Consider the following 23,242-nt stretch of genomic DNA (forward strand, 5'->3'; position numbering starts at 1 on the left):
TGGAACTGAACTGTAAGGCAGTTCTTTTGCACTGTCACCAGAACACAGTCTTTGCACGGTAACCAGGATATGACAAAAGCATAGATAGCACTGTTACAAAACGTCCAGGGAAGCTGCTGTGCTTGCAATGGGGGTTCCCTTCGTAGGGAAATTGCTGGATCAGGTCATTGATTTACACAGTACTTAGCTGCTTTGACAGCTCGAGATTAAGCTGTTCATTTCATTCCACCAAATTAGTAGTAGTTAAGGTCACTGAGTCTTGCCCATAGTTTTGAGAATGAACCACATAAGACTTGAAAAGTCATCCTGGGTAAGAAAGGATGTAAGGAGAACCTGCATATAACCAATAATGAAATGATTTGGAGGAGTTTTTGAGGACAAGAAATATTTATAATTGCTTTAAATATGCATGAGATGTGGCTATTTCCGACTGCTGTGAAATTGCCGTTACAGCACAAATACTGTAAGCCTTGTAGAGAGTGCTGTGTAAGTATTGCTGCTGCATTTGGTATTTCACAGAGTCAGTAATTACTGCAGAGAGCCTGTTAATTCCTCAGATCCAAACTCTACATGAAGGGCCCAATCCAAAGCCCATTGGGGTCAATGAGAGACCCTCTATTGGTGTTGCTAGGTTTTGGAACAGATCCTAACATCCCAATTCAGCAAAGCGCGTATGCTTGTGCCTAGCTTTAAGCATGTGCTTAAGTGCTTTGTTAAACTGGGACCCAAGGCCCTAGTCTGGCTCTGGTTGAAGCTAATGGCAAAGCTCCCATTGATTTCAGTGGAGCAGGATCAGGCCCTAACCGTGAGTTCTGCTGTTCTGTTGCTGTAGATGTCATGTGTCCGTGTGATGTTCTGTTTCATGCTGTCTTTGCCACAAGCTGATTAGTGCAAATTATGGCCCCACTGCTGCACTGGGGTCTTCTAGCCTAGGCCCCTGTGTGACATTACCCAGGGTACAGTCTGGACTGTTAAACTGTGTCCTCTCAGTTCTCCAACCTGGGGTGCTTTTTACACTGCCTGGCTGAGAGAACAACCACTCCTGGTCTGCCCACACAACCTCCAGCATGTAAATTACTCCCAGCTATACTGTATGGTGCTTTGGCCAGCTACGCGTGGATTGTACGGCAGGGCAACACCAGAAAACTCCCAGTCCCAGACTTCCCCCAGAAACGTGCATCTTGTACTGCCCAGATCCCTCCTGTACAACACCAGCTCATATAAAGTCCGTCATTTTATTAATAGAAAACGATATGCACAAATCCTGTTACCTCACATGGAGTTTCCCAAGCACTTCAATCCAAGCACACTCGTTTAGATGAGACAGTAAAACACATTGCTTAACATCTTTCTGTTGTTAATAAATTACAAGTAATGAGGCGTGAAAGTCAAAATTGGTTATAAGGAATAAAAGGTAAAACACAAACTAACACCCAACTTAACAAGCTAAGTGAATTGGAAGTAAAAGTCTCTCTCCTCATCTCTTATGCCAGCTTTACTGGCTGAATTCCTCTCAGCCAGGATCTCTCCCCAGTCCAGTGATGCTTCCTTTGTCCTTCAAGTGTTGTCAATGCCATGAATAGAGGTGAAAGGAGACAACTTTGGGGGCATCTGTCCCCCATTCTTATACCTTCCTTTTCTTGGAGAATCATCTCCAGCTGGGGTTCAGGAGACAGGAAGTCTGTAGGGATGGGAATGTCCAGCTGTTTCTTTTCCAAATGCAAATTTCTTGCTCACACCCTTTTTCCTGCCAAAAAATGGCTGCTTTCCCAGATGATAGTCCATTTGATTTCATTGACACCTGGCTGAGACATCAATTTGCCTTTTGTCTCAGAGGAACTGCTTTGTGGCTACTTTCCCAGATTTGAAACATGTCTTCATAATATCCGATAGCAGAATCTTATAACTTTACATGCAATGTTGCCACACATATTCTACCATGACGATAAAGATCAGCAAATCATGAGTTTTCAGATGATACCTTACAAGGCATAGTTTGTACATAATTTATCATGGTCTTGAAAATGAGGTGGACATAGGGCTACAGACTGTCCCACTCTGTACCGGCAGCAAGGGACAATGAAAGAAATGGGATGCAAGAGAACATTTAGGTCCCAGTCCTGCACCAGGACTTGCTGTACAGCCCTATATCTCTGGTGCCCCTTGTTTATTTCACTGGGATTCTGCAGATCAGGGTCTGAATGTCCTACTGAGTTGCATTCGTTTCATTGCCCAGGTGCAGGAGTCTGTGCTGGAAGATCCCAGTGTAAGAGCAGGGCCACGGTTTACACTAATCAGCTTGAGGTAGCAGGAGCATGGAATAAACTTAACCTCTGTTTCCTGTTCTCCACCAGTAGAACAGTAGCTCACACAGCAAGTGTGTGGCAAAGTCAGTCAGTGCCTTAGCCAGTCCAGTACCTTAGGCACAGAACCATCCTTTTTCTTTCAGGGCAAGCTTCCCCCATTGGCTGCACAGGAGTTCCATCCTGTGCAGCAGCTATTTAGTACTTAATTGGTGTGTCTCAGCAGGGCCTGAATTGGATGTGCAGGAATCACACATAGACTCATAGACTATCAGGGTTGGAAGGGACCTCAGGAGGTATCTAGTCCAATCCCTTGCTCAAAGCAGGACCAACTCCAACTAAATCATCCCAGCCAGGGCTTTGTCAGGCCTGACCTTAAAAACCTCTAAGGAAGGAGATTCCACCACCTCCCTAGAGAACCCATTCCAGTGCTTCTCCACCCTCCTAGTGAAAAAGTTTTTTCCTAATATCCAACCTAAACCTCCCCCACTGCAACCTCAGACCATTACTCCTTGTTCTGTCATCTGCCACCACTGAGAACAGTCTAGATCCATCCTCTTTGGAACCCCCTTTCAGGTAGTTGAAAGCAGCTATCAAATCCCCCCTCTTTCTTCTCTTCTGCAGACTAAACAATCCCAGTTCCCTCAGCCTCTCCTCATAAGTCGTGTGTTCCAGCCCTCTAATCATATTTGTTGCCCTCTGCTGGACTCTTTCCAATTTTTCCACATCCTCCTTGTAGTGTGGGGCCCAAAACTGGACACAGTACTCCAGATGAGGTCTCACCAATGTCAAATAGAGGGGAATGATCACATCCCTCGATCTGCTGGCAATGCCCCTACTTATACAGCGCAAAATGCCATTAGCGTTCTTGGCAACAAGGGCACACTGTTAACTCATATCCAGCTTCTCGTCCACTGTAACCCCTAGGTCCTTTTGTGCAGAACTGCTGCCTAGTCACTCGGCCCCTAGTCTATAGCAGTACATGGGATTCTTCCATCGTAAGTGCAGGACTCTGCACTTGTCTTTGTTGAACCTCGTCAGATTTCTTTTGGCCCAATTCTCTAATTTGTCTAGGTCCCTCTGTATCCTATCCCTACCCTCTAGCGTATCTAACACTTCTCCCAGTTTAGTGTCATCTGCAAACTTGCTGAGGGTGCAGTCCACGCCCTCCTCCAGATCATTAATGAATATATTGAACAAAACCAGCCCCAGGGCCGACCCTTGGGCACTCTGCTTGATACCGGCTGCCAACCCATGTAATAGGGGGTCTGCCTCTGGGCTGCCCCCATCCCTCGGTTGGTGGAATTTTATCCTGGTTGTTACAAGCCACCCAGAGAACGGCGTTCATGGCATCCTTGCAACATGTCCGAAAAGCCTAAGGCACTGCTTGCGGACAATGGCCCCCGTAGTCTGTAGACTTGACCGACCATAAACATCTACATTACAAATGAAGCTACAGAGCTGCTCACTGCTAAGCCACTGATTCAGGTACCATCAAGGGCAGCAATTACATGGCTCTTGGATGGTCTTAGTTTAGCTCCTTGGAGACCACCAACCCCTCCTCCCCATTGACTTCGTTGCACAGAGACCAAGAACTGAATGGGCCTGGAGATGAAGCCCTCCTTTCATCCATCCAGGTCAGGACTGAGGTAGGTTAGCAAGTGCCGAGCCTGCCTGATCTGGCTCATTCTCCAAGGCTGACAATGCAACACCTTCCATGAGCACTTGTGCTGCCTCGCCAAGGCAGCTTTCTGTAAACATGGCATTGTTATCCAGTCTGTGGCACCAGCGGGCAGGCAAGCCAGCCTGTTGCCTTAGGAGTGACCTCTACAAAGACACATGATCCCCAGGGGTGCTGTTGTTTGGAGATGCTGTGGAGAGCAGTGGAGTTCGTCCGGGCTTACATTGACATAACAGAGCAGCTTGGCTCTGTGTGAGCCACTTCTTGATACCTCCTCTAGAACAGGCTCATTAGTGTAGAGGCGGCAGGTGGGGATACCTTTGTGCGGCCTTTGTTCAGACCCTGCTGGCACAGACCTCCCCAGCTTTGCACCTTGTGTCACCATTTGCACCCCGGTGGAGTGAGCATAAAAGGCCACCAGTCAGCAGGACAGTGTTTTGCACATGAGGGGTGTAAATGACAGGGCAAGGCATAGAAAGTACGCTTATTAAGTTTGCGGACGATACCAAACTGGGAGGGATTGCAACTGCTTTGGAGGACAGGGTCAAAATTCAAAATGATCTGGACAAATTGGAGAAATGGTCTGAGGTAAACAGGATGAAGTTCAATAAAGATAAATGCAAAGTGCTCCACTTAGGAAGGAACAATCAGTTTCACACATACAGAATGGGAAGAGACTGTCTAGGAAGGAGTATGGCAGAAAGAGATCTAGGGGTCATAGTGGACCACAAGCTTAATATGAGTCAACAGTGTGATACTGTTGCAAAAAAAGCAAACGTGATTCTGGGATGCATTAACAGGCGTGTTGTAAACAAGACACGAGAAGTCATTCTTCCGCTTTACTCTGCGCTGGTTAGGCCTCAACTGGAGTATTGTGTCCAGTTCTGGGCACCGCATTTCAAGCAAGATGTGGAGAAATTGGAGAGGGTCCAGAAAAGAGCAACAAGAATGATTAAAGGTCTTGAGAACATGACCTATGAAGGAAGGCTGAAGGAATTGGGTTTGTTTAGTTTGGAAAAGAGAAGACTGAGAGGGGACATGATAGCAGTTTTCAGGTATCTAAAAGGGTGTCATCAGGAGGAGGGAGAAAACTTGTTCACCTTAGCCTCCAATGATAGAACAAGAAGCAATGGGCTTAAACTGCAGCAAGGGAGATTTAGGTTGGACATTAGGAAAAAGTTCCTAACTGTCAGGGTAGTTAAACACTGGAATAGATTGCCTAGGGAAGTTGTGGAATCTCCATCTCTGGAGATATTTAAGAGTAGGTTAGATAAATGTCTATTAGGGATGGTCTAGACAGTATTTGGTCCTGCCATGAGGGCAGGGGACTGGACTCGATGACCTCTCGAGGTCTCTTCCAGTCCTAGAGTCTATGAGTCTATAAGGCAGCAGAGGATCAGCACTACTCTTCCACCCAGCCCACTATAAGACAGATGGCAGCTTGGCATCCTTTGTTCCCTTGACTCCTGCTGTGATGCATTTGTTCATTCACTAAGCCTGTGGAGTGATGTCACAGATACATTTGCCCAGTATGTTTAGGCTGAGACCAGCTGACATTTCAGTAGCTCTCATTTCTCAGAGAAGCTTGTCATGCACATGTGTCACTGCTGGGTTAGAGGAGAGGCCAAGCGGAATTGCTCAGTTGGTTAGCATTTAAATCAGCTCAGCTTTTCAGAGCTTTTTTCCGTGTGTTTTATTTTTAGGAATCCATTTATCCCCTGAGGAATTTCATAAAGAAGTAGAAAAATATTTATCTCAGGCTCCTCAAGCACAAAGTGACACCATTTTACTGGACTGCAGGAACTTTTATGAAAGTAAAATAGTAAGTGCTGTGCCTTTGCTCCCTGCGAGGAGGTGGTGGTGGTGGTTGAGGGGATCATTTCACCCTGTCCTCATGTGTGGATGATGTGACTGAGGGGAAGGGATTGCGATGCTGCCTTGCAGCTCTCTCCTGGTGCCAATTCACGAATGGTACATCGCCTCAAGCAGCAAAGGACCTGCCTGGCTTCTCAGTGCCGTGCTGAGGGGTGGTCCTACAGCTCAGTGCACAGCACGCTGTCCTGCAGCAGTGGAGCAGCATGTGCAGTCTGATGTAAAACAGACGGGGGAACGTCGAAGTTTTAACAACAGAGAGACGCTATTCAAATCTAGCTTAGCCAGCCAAAGCCCACCCTGCCTTGGCCATCAGTGCAGCAGAGAGACATCCTGACCAAGTCTCCATCCTCCAGCTGCGCCCTCTGTGCCATCCACAGGGAGGAGCCTCGGTGAATCCCCTTCACACTGGGGTGACAGGGTAGGATGTCTTGGCTATAGGACCAGATTCCAGATGCTGTGAGGCACAAAGGTATTTAGGTGCTTAACTAATTCCCATTGAAATCAGTGGAAATTAGGTGCCTAAATACCCTTAGAGGAGCCAGAATAGCTGTGGTGACTTGGAGGGTCAGGCCCAAAGGGTTGGTTCTTTAGTTCAGCCATTGTTCTCTCCCCTTTCTCCAGTGCTGTTGATCACACATCCATCTCTCCTTGTTACAGGGTCATTTCCAGGGCTGCCTGGCGCCCGACATCAGGAAGTTCAGCTACTTCCCTAGCTACGTAGATGAAAATCTCGAGCTTTTTAAAAACAAGCGCGTGTTGATGTACTGTACAGGAGGGATCCGCTGTGAGCGTGGCTCTGCCTACCTCAGGACCAAGGTGAGGGGCCATTCTGGGAGCACACAGGTCAGGGGCTTGAGACATTCATTGCCCAGCCCGGGAAGGACTATATGAGGGTGGCTTTTTCTGTTGCTGGTTGGTGACGTTGTGTTTTATAGGGTAGATGGAGTGTCAGGACCACGGTGTTTGTATGTCTGGTGGGAATCAGAAGAAGGGCAGAAGGCATGTACCCAAAATAACCATTCCATGTTGGAGCCCCCTGTCAAATGAGAATCGCAGTGGGGGGGGATCTCAGTTTTCAGCCCCCGCCCTCTCCTTTTACAGTCTGAGCCTGTGTGTGTTGTGCAAGGAATGCTGGGTAACTCAGGGTACTTCCTGCTTGGGTGGAGAGGCATGTCATATACACATGTGCACCTCCTGCAGCTGAGGACAGACTCAGGTACTTCCAGGATCCTGTTTTCTGGGAAGAGAAGCTTGAGACTCAGGCTCAAAGTGTAGGTAATCTTCCCCCTTCCTGTTGTGTTGCTTCGTTCTCTTGGCCACAAATGTATATTCATATGCTTACACTGCTCTGTAATGGGTCCCTTGCCCGTGGAGCACCCTGTGGCAGCCCGGTGCAGCGTCACAATGACATCTTGGCCTCACTTTCCTCTAGTGGACTTTCAGTAGAATCATAGACTTTAAGGTCAGAAGGGACCATTATGATCATCTAGTCTGACCTCCTGCACAGTGCAGGCCACAGAATCTCACCCACTCACTCCTGTATCAGACCTGTGTCTGAGCCATTGAAGTCCTCAAATCATGGTTTAAAGACTTCAAGGTGCAGAGAATTCACCAGCAAGTGACCCGTGCCCCACGCTGCAGAGGAAGGCAAAAAACCTCCAGGGCCTCTGCCAATCTGCCCTGGAGGAAAATTCCTTCCCAACCCCAAATATGGCGATCAGCTAAACCCTGAGCATGTGGGCAAGACTCACCAGCCAGACACCCAGGAAAGAATTCTCTGTAGTAACTCAGATCCCACCCCATCTAACATTCCATCTTAGACCATTGGGCATATTTACCGCTAATAGTCAAAGACCAATCTCATTATACCATCCCCTCCATGACCTTATCAAGCTTAGTCTTGAAGCCGGATGCAGGGCTGCCCAGAGGATTCAGGGGGCCTGGGGCAAAGCAATTTTGGGGGCCCTGTCATAAACAGATAGTTCAGGGTTAATGTCTCTTTTACCTGTAAAGGGTTAAGAAGCTCAGTAAACCTGGCTGACACCTGACCAGAGGACCAATAGGGGGACAAGATACTTTCAAATCTTGGTGGGGGGAAGTCTTTGTTTGTGCTTTTTGTTTTGGGGGTTGTTTGCTCTTGGGACTAAGAGGGACCGGACGTACATCCAGGCTCTCCAAATCTTTCTGAATCAGTCTCTCATGTGTCAAAATTGTAAGTAATAGCCAGGCAAGGCAGATTAGTCTTATGTTTGTTTTTTCAACTTGTGAATGTTTCTTTTTGCTGGAAGGATTTTTCCCTCTGTTTGCTGTAACTTTGAATCTAAGGCTGTGGCGGGGTCCCTCTGGTCTATATGAATCTGAGTACCCTGTAAAGCATTTTCCATCCTGATTTTACAGAGATAATTTTTACCTTTTCCTTCTTTAATTAAAAGATTTCTTTTTAAGAATCTGATTGATTTTTCTTGTTTTAAGATCCAAGGGGATTGGGTCTGAACTCACCAGGGATTGGTGAGGGGAAAGGAAGGGGGGATGGTTAATTCCTCCTTGTTTTAAGATCCAAGGAGTTTAAATCTGTGTTCACCAGGGAATTGGTGAAGTCCCTCAAGGCAGCCCAGGGAGGGGAAAGTTTGGGGGGGGACAGGGAGTGCCCCAGACACTGAAATTTCTGGGTGGTGGCAGTGTTACCAGATCTAAGCTAGTAATTAAGCTTAGAAGTGTTCATGCAGGTCCCCACTTTTGTACTCTAAAGTTCAAAGTGGGGAAAAAGCCTTGACAGGCCCCTTCCATAAAAAAGGTTGCAATATTATAGAATACTATATTCTTATGGGGGCCCCTGCGGGACCCAGGGCCTGGGGCAAATTTCCCCACTTGCCCCCTCCCCTGGGAAGCCCTGGCCAGATATCTTTTGCCCCCACTACTCCCCTTGGAAGGCTGTTCCAGAACTTCACTCCTCTAATGGTTAGAAACCTTCGTCTAATTTCAAGTCTAAACTTCCTGATAGCCAGTTTATATCCATTTGGTCTTGTGTTCACATCGGTACTGAGCTTAAATAATTCCTGTCCCTCCCTGATTCTTATCCCTCTGATATATTTATAAAGAGCAATCATATCTCCCCTCAGCCTTCTTTTGGTTAGGCTAAACAAGACAAGCTCTTTGAGTCTCCCTTCATATGACAGGTTTTCCATTCCTCGGATCATCCTAGTAGCCCTTCTCTGAACTGTTCCAGTTTGAATTCATCCTCCTTAAACACGGGAGACCAGAACTGCACACAGTATTCCAGATGAGGTCTCACCAGTGCCTGTATAACGGTACTAACACCTCCTTATCTCTACTGTAAATACCTCTCCTGATGCATCCCAAGACCGCAGCAGCTCATAGTCATCCTGTGATCGACCAATACTCCGAGGTCCTTCTCCTCCTCTGTTATTTTTAACTGATGCGTCCTCATCTTATAACAATAGTTCTTGTTATTAATCCCTAAATGCATGACCTTGCACTTTTCACTATTAAATTTCATCTTATTACTATTACTCCAGTTTACAAGGTCATCCAAATCTTCCTGTATGATATCCCGGTCCTTCTCTGTAGTGGCAATACCTCCCAGCTTTGTGTCATCTGCAAACTTTATTAGCACATTCCCACTTTTTCTGCCAAGGTCAGTAATAAAAAGATTGGTCCTCAGACCAATCCCTGAAGAACTCCATTAGTAACCTCCCTCCAGCCTGACAGTTCACCTTTCAGTATGACCCACTGTAGTCTCCTCTTTAACCAGTTCCTTATCCACCTTTCAATTTTCATATTGATCCCCATCTTTTCCAGTTTAGCTGCTATTACCTCATGTGGAACCGTATTGAATGCCTTACTGAAATTGAGGTATAGATCCACTGCGTTTCCTTTGTCTAAAAAATCTGTTACCTTCTCAAAGAAGGATATAAGGTTGGTCTGGCATGATCTACCTTTTGTAAAACCATGTTGTAATTTGTCCCAATTGCCGTTGAGCTCAATGTCCTTAACTACTTTCTCCTTCAAAAATTTTTCCAAAACCTTGCATACTACAGATGTCAAACTAACAGGCCTGTCGTTGCCCAGATCACTTTTTTCCCTTTCTTAAAGATAGGAACTATGTTAGCAGTTCTCCAGTCGTACGGTACAACCCCTGAGTTTACAGATTCATTAAAAATTCTTGCTAATGGGCTTGCAATTTCATGCGCCAGTTCCTTTAATATTCTTGGATGAAGATTATCTGGGCCCCCCAATTTAGTCCCATTAAGCTGTTCAAGTTTGGCTTCTACCTCAGATGTGGTAATATCTACCTCCATATCCTCATTCCCATTTGTCATCCTACCATTATCCCTAAGCTCGTCATTAAAGACTGAGGCAAAGTATTTGTTTAGATATTGGGCCATGCCTAGATTATCCTTAACCTCCACTCCATCCTCAGTGTTTAGTGGTCCCACTTCTTATTTATATGACTATAGAACCTTTTACTATTGGTTTTAATTCTCTTGCAAGGTCCAACCCTATGTGGCTTTTGGCCTTTCTCACGTTACCCCTACATGTTCTGACCTCAATAAGGTAGCTTTCCTTGCTGATCACTCTAATCTTCCACTCCTTGTAGGCTTTCTGCTTTTTCTTAATCACCTCTCTGAGATGCTTGCTCATCCAGCTTGGTCTATAACTCCTGCCTATGATTTTTTTCCCCTTTCTTGGGATGCAGGCTTCTGATAGTTTCTGCAACTTTGACTTGAAGTAATTCCAGGCCTCCTCCACCTTTAGATCCTCAAGTTCTTCAGTCCAATCCACTTCGCTAACTAATTTCCTTAATTCTTTAAAGTTAACCCTTTTGAAATAAAAAACCCTAGTCACAGATCTATTTTTGTTTATCCTTTCGTTCAGTTTAAACTGAATTAGCTCAGTGGTTTGAGCACTGGCCTGCTAAGCCCAGGTTTGTGAGTTCAGTCCTTGAGGGGGCCATTTAGGGATCTGGGGCAAAAATCTGTCTGAGGATTGGTCCTGCTTTGAGCAGGGGGTTGGACTAGATGACCTCCTGAGGTCTCTTCCAACCCTTATATTCTACGATCACTCGAACCAAGGTTGTCCCCTACAACCATTTCTTCTATGAGGTCCTCACTACTCACCAAAACCAAATCTAAAATGGCATCCCCTCATGTTGGTTCTTCAACTACTTGGTGAAGAAATCCATCAGCTATCACATCCATGAAAATCTGAGCCCTATTATTATTACTGGCACTTGTCCTCCAGTGTATATCTGGGATGTTAAAGTCTCTCATGATCACACAATTCCTGTTAGCATTTACTTCATTAAAAACATTAAAGAGGTCTCTATCCATATCCAGATCAGATTCTGAAGGTCTGTAGCACACCCCAAGCACTATCTCAAGGGAGGCTCTAGTAGCTTTCTTCCCCAATGTGATTTTTGCCCAGACAGACTGTCTTGTCCATTCCATCACTTCTTATTTCTTTACAGTTAACTCCATCATTGATATACAATGCTACTCCACCACCTTTGCCTTTATTTCTGTCTTTCCTAAACAGCACATAGCCTTCAATACCTGTACTCCAGTCATGACTACTGTTCTACCGTGTTTCTGTTATCCCTATAATATCCAGTTTCACTTCCTGCACCTTAGCTCTAGTTCCTCCATTTTGTTCCCTAGGCTCCTCACATTGGTGTACAAACATCTTAATTCTTGCTGTTTGGTTTCGCTCACATTCTTTACCCAATTAGGCCCAGACATTCTCCCGCCAGTATCACCTATTAGAACTGTACCTACACTATCCTTCCTCCTTATGTCCATTCTCCTACCCATGGCTGTATCCTTTCTTACTTCGTTTTCTTCCCTCTCAATGTTGAATTCCGGCGTGGATATTACCTGGACATCTCCCAACCATCTCCCCCCAATTCCTACTTTAAAGCTCTCATGATCAGTTGTGGCAGCCTCCATCCTAGGAGTCTATTTCCCTCCTTACTCAGGTGAAGTCCGTCCCGAGAGAACAGTCCTCTGTCCATGAATGCTTCCCAGTGGCCATACATCTCAAAGCCCTCCTTATAGCACCACTGCCTGAGCCATCTGTTGATCATCATAATCTTGTCACACCTTTGTTGCCCTTCTCTAGGAACAGGCAGAATCCCACCGAAGATCACCTGAGCCTCGATTTCCTTAAGCGTCTTCCCCAGCCTGGCATAGTCTCCCTTGATAAGTTCCAGCGAGAATCTAGCCGTATCATTCGTTCCCACATGAAGGACAATCAGTGGATTCTTTCCTGCTCCTGTTAGGGTCCTCTTCAGCCTCAGGTCCGTATCCCGTATCTTAACACCGGCAGACAGCACACACTTCTGTTCTCCAGGTCAGCTCTAGTTACAGGCCTGTCTATTCTTCTCAGTAAGGAGTCCCCAATCACGTAGACCTGCCTTTTCCTGGTGACAGTGCAATTCTCCGATCTATCCCCTGTTCCCTCTGCCTGCAAGTCCTCTTGATTCCTATTCACGTTGCAATTCTCTGCAACCCATCTCGTATCCTCCTGTGGCTCATGTTTGGTGGTGTTATCTCCATTAACTCTTCCCCTCTTCCTATAGGACTAGCTGCTCTTCTCTTCTTCCTTGCCCTCTCACCTTCAGCGACCACCTGCTCTGCCCCTTCTTCTTTTTCCAACTCTGCAAACCTGTTCTTGAGCTCTATTTCTCCTTCACTGGCCCATTTTTTCCTCTGTCTGGTTCTCTTAGAGTATGTCTACACTACGGGATTATTCCGATTTTATAAAAACTGATTTTTGGAAACAGAATTTATAAAGTTGAGTGCATGCGGCCACACGAAGCACATTAATTGGTCGGCATTCATCCATGTACTGAGGCTAGTGTCAACTTCCGGAGCGTTGCACTGTGGATAGCTATCCCATAGTTCCCGCAGTCTCCCCTGCCCATTGGAATTCTGGGTTGAGATCCCAATGCCTGATGGGGCCAAAAATTTGTTGCGGGTGATTATGGGTAAATGTCATCCGTCCATCCTCCCTCCATGAAAGCAATGGCAGACAATCGTTTCACTCCCTTTTCCCTGGATTGCCTGGGCAGATGCCATAGCACAGCAACCATGGAGCCCATTCAGCCTTTTTTACTGTCACCATATGTCTACTGGATGTTGCTAACAGACGTGGTACTGCAGTGCTACACAGCAGCATCCCCTTGCCTTTTGCAAGTTAGCAAAGATGGTTATCAGCCATACCCCCCCATCTGCTGCTTTGCAAGTTGGCAATGACAGTTACCAGTCATACTGTACCGTCTGCTGCTGTCATGGGTGCTCTTGGCTGGCCTCGGTGAGGTCGGTCGGGGGCGCATGGACCAAAATGGGAATGACTCCCCAGGTCATTCCCTTCTTTAAGTTTTGTGTAATGAAGAGTCAGTCCTGCCTAGAATATCAGGCAAGCCTTCTAAAGAACCAGAGAGGCAAACGGCCGCTCCGAGTCAAAGCCCCAGACATCCCACAGAAATGATGAGCTGCATGCCATTCTAGGGGGTGCCCCTGCAACAACCCCACCCGTTGCTTCCCTCCTCCCCCACCCTCCTGGGCTACTGTGGCAGTGTCCCCCCATCAGTGTGATGAAGTAATAAAGATGCATGAATAAGACACAACACAGACTTTACTGCAGAGATCAAAGGGGGGAGGGGAGGGCGGTTGGCTTACAGTGAAGTAGAGTGAACCACCATTCTGCACTTGCTCAGCCTATAGCTGAAAATGGGACTCTGTGATAAGCACTAGGATAGAAGCACAGGCAGGACTGAATCTCCATTTGTGTGTGGGCCTTTGGTTGACTCTGATAAGATACAAAATGTCCCAGGATATGTATGTTGGGGGACAGTTCTAAAGGGCAGCTAATTTTTTTATTTTCAGCAAAATGTAGAGGTCTAAGTATCTGATTGTGAGCCCTGGTAGCAAGGAGTAGACTGGGGTAGGCGCGACTGCACAGTGCTACTGCCTGGGAGAGCAGCCTGAGGCAGAAGTCTCCAGCTGCCATGATATTCCAGGCAGGACTGAATGTCCATTAGACAAAACTTAAAGAAGAGAATGACCTGGAATCATTCTCTTTTTCGCCCAGGCGCACCCGGCCGACCTCACCGAGGCCAGCCAGGAGCACTCACGGGACGACGATGACAGATACCAGTCCTACTGTACCGTCTGCCGTCCGCAAGGGAAGGGAAGGGAAGGGGATGCTGCTGTGTAGCACTGCAGCACCGTGTCTGCCAGCAGCATCCAGTAGACATACGGTGACATTGAAAAAAGGCGAGAAACGATTTTTTCCCCCTTTGCTTTCACTGGGGTGGGGGTGGAGGAGAGGCTGATGACATATACCTTGAACCACCCATGACAATGTTTTTGACCCTTTAGGCTTTGGGAGCTCGGCCAAGAATTCAAATGGTGCGGGAACTGTAGGATAGCTACAGTCGTCAGTCACCCCTCCCTCCGTGAGCGTCCATTTGATTCTTTGGCTTTCTGGTACGCTTGGCTCAGCTACTTAAGTTTCATGCAGCACTGTGTCGAGTCCCTGTTGTGGCCTCTGTCCATCATGGCCTTGGAGATTTTTTTTTCAAATGTTTTGGCATTTTCTCTATGGGAACGGAGTTCTGATAGAACAAATTCATCTCCCCATACAGAGATCAGATTCAGTATCTCCCGTACGGTCCATACTGGAGCTCTTTTTTGTTTCTGGGACTGCATGGTCACCTGTGCTGATCGGTGCTCCATGCTAGGCAAACAGGAAATGAAATTCAAAAGTTTGCGAGGCTTTTCCTGTCTACCTGGCCAATGCATCCAAGTTCAGATTGCTGCCCAGAGCGGTCACAATGGTGCACTGTGGGATAGCTCCCGGAGGCCAATCCCATCGAATTGCAGCCTCACTAACCCTAATTCAAAATGGCAATACTGATTTCAGCGCTACTCCCCTCGTCGGGGAGGAGTACAGATATCAATATTAAGAGCCCTTTGTATCGAAATAAAGGGCTTCGTTGTGTGGATGGGTGCAGGGTTAATTCAGTTTAACGCTGTGTGATGGGGCAAGGCCAGAGGGCTACAGTAAAGTACTGAGAAACAGGTATGTTAGCCCCAGGCTAAACAAATCCCTAGTACGCTGGTAACCAAATGGCAGTTGCTCCAGGTTAATCAAGGCACCTGGAGCCAATTAAGATCTTCCTAGAAGGCAGTGGAGATAGCGACTTTAATTAGAACACCTGCAGCCAATCAAGGCAGGCTAATCAGGGCACCTGGGTTTAAAAAGGAGCTCACTCCAGTCAGATGGGGAGGAGCTAGAAGAGAGGAAGTGCGTGTGAGGAGCTGGGAGCAAGAAGCACAAGGAGCTGAGACTGAGAGGCTGTGCTGCTGGACGATTGAGGAGGACAAGCATTATCAGACACCAGGAGGAAGGTCCTGTGGTGAGGATAAGGAAGGTGTTTGGAGGAGGCCATGGGGAACTAGCCCAGGGAGTTGTAGCTGTCATGCAGCTGTTACAAGAGGCACTATAGACAGCTGCAATCCACAGGGCCCTGGGCTGGAACCTGGAGTAGAGGGTGGGCCCGGGTTCCCCCCAAACCTCCCAACTCCTGATCAGACACAGGAGGAGCTGACCCAGACTGTGGGTTCCACAAGAGGGGAAGATCACTGAGGTGAGCAAATCCGCCAATAAGCGCAGGACCCACCAAGGTAGAGGAGGAACTTTGTCACAGCTGCTAAATTCGAGATAAACTCATAGTGCAGACCAGGCCTTAGTCACATGCTTCCACTGTCCACTTTCCTCACTCAGCAGTCTCCCTCAGAGTTCTTTGGTCTTGCTTTCATCTGCAAGTCTAAGTTTTTTCCATTCAAACTCCTCAGGTCTTTGCTCCATCATCTGCTCGAACCCCCTTCTAAACTCAACCAGAGTTTCCACCTGCATCTCCAGTCCTCAGATCTTTTCTGTCAGGCTCTGTCAGGCGGCACTTCATGCAGACAAAACTCTTTTCAGGTACCCGCTCCCGGATCATGTACATACTGCAGCTTCCACATCCAGTCATCCTCATTGTGTCTTCCACTGCTTGGGTCACTACCACTGCTGCCTCTGTATCTGCCATAGCCTTCTCACCTAAATCCTGTAAATCTGAGAAACAAACCAAAACACCACCACCCACAGCACAACAAACCCCAAAGCACTGCATGCTCCCTTCACTAGCCTGTTTGATCCTCTGCCTGCCTCTTGTAGTCTTCACCAAAACTCCCCTGTTTACTGTCTCCTGAAGAATGCCCCTACTGCATCATAGAATATCAGGACTGGAAGGCACCTCAGGAGGTCATCTAGTCCAACCCACTGCTCAAAGCAGGATCAGTCCCCAGACAGATTTTTACCCCAGTTCTCTAAATGATCCCCTCTAGGATTGAGCTCACAACCCTAGGATTAGCAGGCTGATGCTCAAACCACTGAGCTAGCCTTCTCTCCTATCTAGTTTATGTAACCAAAGGTGGAATATTACATAAACAGGCCTCCACCCAGCATCCTCCCTGGATGGGGAAGAGGCTGTGTAAACCTTAGTCCATAAAATCTGCGTATGTCCAGGTCCTGTACCAGCGATACTCTCTACACTCCAGAACTCTCTTCTGGAGCCAGAGTAGGCTCTCTCTCCTGTTGGGTCTACATCCCCCTAGAGGTCAAACCATAAACAAACTAGGGGAAATGCAATCTAAATGAAGCTATTATAAGGTGGGTGCAAAACTGGCTGGAAAACCATTCCCAGAGAGTAATTACCAGTGGTTCACAGTCATGCTGGAAGGGCATAAAGAGTGGGGTCCCTCAGGGATCAGTTCTGGGTCCGGTTCTGTTCAATATCTTCATCAGCGATTAAGATAATGGCGTAGAGGGTACACTTATAAAGTTTGTGGATGATACCAAGCTGGGAGGAGTTGCAAGTGCTTTGGAGGACAGGATTAAAATTCAAAATGATCTGGACAAACTGGAGAAATGGTCTGAAGTAAATAGGATGAAATTCAATAAGGACAAATGCAAAGTACTCCACTTAGGAAGGAACAATCAGTTTCACACACACACAATGGGAAATGACTGCCTAGAAAGGAGCACTGCGGAAAGGGATCTGGGGGTCATAGTGGATCACAAACTAAATATGAGTCAATGATGTAACGCTGTTGCAAAAAATGCAAACATCCTTCTGGGATGTATCAGCAGGAGTGTTGTAAGCAAGACACGAGCAGTAATTCCTCCGCTCTACTCCGTGCTGATTAGGCCTCAGGTGGAGTATTGTGTCCATTTCTGGGCGCCACATTTTAGGAAAGACGTGGACAAATTGGAGAAAGTCCAGAGAATAGCAACAAAAATGATTAAAGGTCTAGAAAACATGACCTATTAGGGAAGATGTGGGGGTGGGAGTTGTTTAGTCTGGAGAAGAGAAGACAGAGAGGGGATGTGATAAGTTTTCAAGTACATAAAAGGTTGTTACAAGGAGGGAGAAAAATTGTTCTTATCCTCTGAGGACAAGACAAGAAGCAATGGGCTTAAATTGCAGCAAGGGTGGTTTAGGTTGGTCATTAAGAAAAACTTCCTGTCAGGAAGGTTAAGCATTGGAATAAATTGCCTAGGGAGGTTGTGGAATCTCCATCACTAGAGGTTTTTATGAGCAGGTTAGACAAACACCTGTCAGGAATGGTCTAGATAATACTTAGTCCTGCCATGAGTGCAGGGGACTGGACTAGATGAGCTCTCGAGGTCCCTTCCAGTCCTACAATTCTACGACAGCCATTTCTCAGAAGAATATATAATTCCTCTGATCTGGGGCTCCTGCTGCTTCCTGGTGAAGTCCTTCCATTGGGATCAGGTTTCACAGAGACATGGCATTCATCCTCCCTTTCAGAGCCTCTCCCACTCAGGAGCACGTTTCGTTTCCCGGTGACCCCCCTCACCAGCTCCCTTGGGTTTTCCCATTGAGAGCTTTTCTCTTTCTGTGTTCTGGGGCCTGTTTCTCTTCCCCGAAGTCTGTTGTCTAGGGAGAGCCCTCTGGGAGCATCTGCCTAGCCAGCTCCCCTGAGGAGTTCATGCCCTGGGTATTTCCTTCCTGTGTTCTCTCCTGCCTGAGCCCACACTATCCTTCATAAGGCCTCGGTTTTCCTTAACTGATTAACTACTGCCCAGCTGCTTAGGCTGTTGGTTATTCCCAGACAGGTCTGGGCTGGTTCCTCTTCAGCAGAGCCTGGCACGGGTAGGCTGGGAGCTGACTGCCTTCGGGGCCAGCTGCGCTGTGCCATGCTCTCATCACCCCAGTATCAGAGCACCTCACAGTCATAGGTTTAATCCTCACAATACTCCTGGTAAGCTCGGAAGGCTTATCTCCCTTTCACAGGGAACTGCAGAACTAGATAGATTAAGTGACTGGCCTGAGGTGTCAGAATGGATCAGTGGCAGAGCTGGACATGGGTTAGGGTTAGGGTTAGATCTCCCAGGTCCTAGTCTAGCACCCCGTCCGCCTGACCATCCTCCCTCTCTCACATCTCTATTCCTTATACCCTGCCCAGAGAGAGCAAGGGATCAGTCCAGATATACTTTCTCTGCACATATGAGGCTTGATCCATTTACACCAGTGTAAACACAGAGAAAATCCACTGAAGTCCCTAGAATTACACTGGTGTAAAACTGGTGTAAGTAATGGGCAAATCTGGCCCTAAGAGCTTTTACTGTATAATGCAGCGACCGTTCTTCAACCTCATGTCCTCTTGGGTCTGGAGCTGATCTGGATTTCTTTCAGAATCCAGCCCACAAACTCCTTTCATTAACTGCAGAAGCAGTGGCCCTTTGGCCCCATGTCAATCAGCCACTATTCAATATTGGCAGCCACAGTAATACCCAGTAGGGACTGACCGTGGGCACATGGATCTTATGGTTGTCACCGGGATATTGCTCCGTTTCCTAGACGTCTAGTTCCCTGTGTGTGCATTGGGCAGTCTGGGACAGCGTAAGCTAGGTTTTCTGTTTGTGCTTTGTTTTCAACAGGCTGCATGCAGGGAGGTTTACCAGCTCAAGGGTGGCATCCACAAATACCTGGAAGAGTTTCCTGATGGGTTCTATCGGGGGAAGCTGTTTGTGTTTGACCAGCGTTACACCATCTCTTCCAATGAAGATATTATTGCAGGTAGGGCCATCACATCTCAATCACAGAACGAGAGCTGTCAGAGTCACCACTGAGCCCTCTAGGACAGAGGCTCGCACACTGTGGTCTGGGGAGCACCTGCAGCAGAGAGCAGGTTGGGCTCAGGGCAGAGGTGAAAATAAGCTGGTATGCGCCGGTACGGAGGACTGGTAAGAAAAGGAGACTGACTGAGGGAGGGAAAGAGAAGCCTGCTCCCTGCATAGGTTCGACGGGGACAGGTGAGCAAACCCCACAGGTAAGTGGGGAACAAGACCTGGGAGATGGGTTGGAAACAGGAGGGAGCACGGGCTATAATGGCAGTGAGGAAGGAGGGTAAGGGCAAAGCTTGGAGGCAAGATCAAACCAGTATCTTAGATGCCTATATACAAATGCAAGAAGTATGGGTAATAAGCAGGAAGAACTGGAAGTGCTAATAAATAAATACAACTATAACATTGTTGGCATTACTGAAACTTGGTGGGATAATACACACAACTGGAATGTTGGTGTGGATGGGTATAGTTTGCTCAGGAAGGATAGACAGGGGAAAAAGGGAGGAGGTGTTGCCTTATATATTAAAAATGTACACACTTGGACTGAGGTGGAGATGGACATAGGAGACGGAAGTGTTGAGAGTCTCTGGGTTAGGCTAAAAGGGGTAAAAAACACGGGTAATGTCATGCTGGGAGTCTACTACAGGCCACCTAATCAGGTGGAAGAGGTGGATGAGGCTTTTTTCAAACAACTAACAAAATCATCCAAAGCTCAAGATTTGGTGGTGATGGGGGACTTCAGCTATCCAGATATATGTTGGGAAAATACACAGCAGGGCACAGACCATCCAATAAGTTCCTGGACTGCATTGCAGACAACTTTTTATTTCAGAAAGGTGAAAAAGCTACTAGGGGGGAAGCTGTTCTAGACTTGATTTTAACAAATAGGGAGGAACTTGTTGAGAATTTGAAAGTAGAAGGAAGCTTGGGTGAAAGTGATCATGAAATCATAGAGTTTGCAATTCTAAGGAAGGGTAGAAGGGAGTACAGCAGAATAGAGACAATAGATTTCAGGAAGGCGGATATTGGTAAGCTCAGAGAGCTGATAGGTAAGGTCCCATGGGAATCAAGACTGAGGGGAAAAACAACTGAGGAGAGTTGGCAGTTTTTCAAAGGGACTCTATTAAGGGCCCAAAAGCAAGCTATTCCGATGGTTAGGAAAGATAGAAAATGTGGCAAAAGACCACCTTGGCTTAACCATGAGATCTTGCGTGACCTACAAAATAAAAAGGCGTCATATAAAAAATGGAAACTAGGTCAGATTACAAAGGACGAATATAGGCAAATAACACAGGAATGCAGAGGCAAGATTAGAAAGGCAAAGGCACAAAATGAACTCAAACTAGCTATGGGAATAAAGGGAAACAAGAAGACTTTTTATCAATACGTTAGAAGCAAGAGGAAGACCAAGGACAGGGTAGGCCCACTGCTCAGTGAGGAGAGGGAAACAGTAACGGGAGACTTGGAAATGGCAGAGATGCTTAATGACTTCTTTGTTTCGGTCTTCACTGAGAAGTCTGAAGGAATGTCTAATATAGTGAATGCTTATGGGAAGAGGGTAGGTTTAGAAGATAAAATAAAAAAAGAGCAAGTAAAAAATCACTTAGAAAAGTTAGATGCCTGCAAGTCACCAGGGCCTGATGAAATGCATCCTAGAATACTCAAGGAGTTAATAGAAGAGGTATCTGAACCTCTAGCTATTATCTTTGGGAAATCATGGGAGACGGGGGAGATTCCAGAAGACTGGAAGGGGGCAAATATAGTGCCCATCTATAAAAAGGGAAATAAAAACAACCCAGGAAACTACAGACCAGTTAGTTTAACTTCTGTGCCAGGGAAGATAATGGAGCAGGTAATTAAAGAAATCATCTGCAAACACTTGGAAGGTGGTAAGGTGATAGGGAATAGCCAGCATGGATTTGTAAAGAACAAATCATGTCAAACTAATCTGATAGCGTTCTTTGATAGGATAACAAGCCTTGTGGATAAGGGAGAAGCAGTGGATGTGATATACCTAGACTTTAGTAAGGCATTTGATACGGTCTCGCATGATATTCATATAGATAAGCTAGGAAAGTACAATTTAGATGGGGCTACTATAAGGTGGGTGCATAACTGGCTGGATAACCGTACTCAGAGAGTAGTTGTTAATGGCTCCCAATCCTGCTGGAAAGGTATAACAAGTGGGGTTCCGCAGGGGTCTGTTTTGGGACCGGTTCTGTTCAATATCTTCATCAACGATTTAGATGTTGGCATAGAAAGTACGCTTATTAAGTTTGCGGACGATACCAAACTGGGAGGGATTGCAACTGCTTTGGAGGACAGGGTCAAAATTCAAAACGATCTGGACAAATTGGAGAAATGGTCTGAGGTAAACAGGATGAAGTTCAATAAAGATAAATGCAAAGTGCTCCACTTAGGAAGGAACAATCAGTTTCACATATACAGAATGGGAAGAGACTGTCTAGGAAGGAGTATGGCAGAAAGAGATCTAGGGGTCATAGTGGACCACAAGCTTAATATGAGTCAACAGTGTGATACTGTTGCAAAAAAAGCAAACATGATTCTGGGATGCATTAACAGGTGTGTTGTAAACAAGACACGAGAAGTCATTCTTCCGCTTTACTCTGCGCTGGTCAGGCCTCAGCTGGAGTATTGTGTCCAGTTCTGGGCACCGCATTTCAAGCAAGATGTGGAGAAATTGGAGAGGGTCCAGAGAAGAGCAACAAGAATGATTAAAGGTCTTGAGAACATGACCTATGAAGGAAGGCTGAAGGAATTGGGTTTGTTTAGTTTGGAAAAGAGAAGACTGAGAGGGGACATGATAGCAGTTTTCAGGTATCTAAAAGGGTGTCATCAGGAGGAGGGAGAAAGCTTGTTCACCTTAGCCTCCAATGATAGAACAAGAAGAGTAGGTTAGATAGATGTCTATTAGGGATGGTCTAGACAGTATTTGGTCCTGCCATGAGGGCAGGGGACTGGACTCGATGACCTCTCGAGGTCCCTTCCAGTCCTGGAGTCTATGAGTCTATGAGTCTATAAGAATAGTTTAAACTCAGCTGTTCCCTGATGGTTCAGCCCCAGGGCTGAGTTTCTGGTCTCCTTGTTAATTTCACTCACAGTAGCTGGCGGGAGAGGGTCCAGGGGAGGGGGTCTTTGACCATGGCAGGGGCAGTCCCTGTCTGCCCCTGGGGATGAGGGGATCTCTCCTACTAATATATACAACAAATATAAGCATTTGGCTGCACAGTTTAAATCCTGAGCTAATAAAAGCAGGTGGAAGGGGAAAACTCACTGTCACACTGGTTTCTCATCTCCTCCCTCCCCCTCCTCCAGCCAGTGCAGATAAGGCTCTGAATTCCTCCCCATTCCCCCTAGCAGGGGTTTTGCTCTAGGGTCTAGCTTGCAGTAGACTGGCTGAGATGCCTGCTGCTGCTGCCTGCGTAAGAACAGTTTAAACTTAGCTGTTCCCTGCGCAGTTCAGCCCCCAGGGTTAGAAGCCATTTCTGGCATCCTTGTTAATTTCACTCCCAGTTGTTGTTGTTGGGGAGGGGAGAGTGTGTGTGACCATGGCAGGGGCAGTTCTTTTCTGCCCCCGGGATAAGGGGATCTCCTAAACAGAATGAAAATCAGGAACCATTTCCAAGTTCAAATCTATCCCATTCCCTCCCCAGCAGAGGATCATGGTTGTGATGTCCAAACTGCTTGCAGATCTTCTTTGAAATGTTACTATTTAAAAAAACCAACACAAAAAAACATGGAGAACATGGTGGAAAGGTGTGTCATGATGATTAGGGTTTATTTTGGGCAAAGCAATTTTGCTAAAGCAACTAAAGATTTACAGGGAAAGCAAATAGCCCCCATAGACAAAACCACAAAGGGATTGGAGGGGAAAACTGAATATTCAGCGAAATTATTGTGCCTCCTTTGAAAGAAATAGTAGTTTTCATTCCAATCCACCTTCTTTCTATATTGATTTAAACACCTGAAATGTCCTTAGGACAGCGACTGCAGTCTCAGATCTCTTTTTGTTTCGTCCTGCCTGCAGAGTGCAGAGGCTGAAATTGATAAAACTTTCTTTAAATATCTTGTGTATTTCATGAAGGCTATTCCAGTTGTCCTTCATTCACACCTGACTTTCCCTTCCTCTCCTCCCCCC

General features: G+C 46.5%; 1 protein-coding gene across 2 annotated transcripts in view; it reads left to right on the forward strand.

Moving 5' to 3' along the window:
- The window catches only part of TSTD2 (thiosulfate sulfurtransferase like domain containing 2), a 41,997-nt gene that overhangs the window by 13,290 nt on the left and 5,465 nt on the right, over window positions 1-23,242 (forward strand). For both annotated transcript variants that reach the window (XM_050948274.1, XM_050948275.1), the window contains exons 7-9: window positions 5,688-5,806; window positions 6,517-6,675; window positions 18,895-19,033. In XM_050948274.1, coding sequence (XP_050804231.1) covers window positions 5,688-5,806; window positions 6,517-6,675; window positions 18,895-19,033 — 417 coding nt within the window. The remainder of the gene's footprint in view (window positions 1-5,687; window positions 5,807-6,516; window positions 6,676-18,894; window positions 19,034-23,242) is intronic.

The sequence above is a fragment of the Gopherus flavomarginatus genome, chromosome 3 (genome assembly GCF_025201925.1).
Source record: "Gopherus flavomarginatus isolate rGopFla2 chromosome 3, rGopFla2.mat.asm, whole genome shotgun sequence".
NCBI lineage: Eukaryota > Metazoa > Chordata > Testudines > Testudinidae > Gopherus > Gopherus flavomarginatus.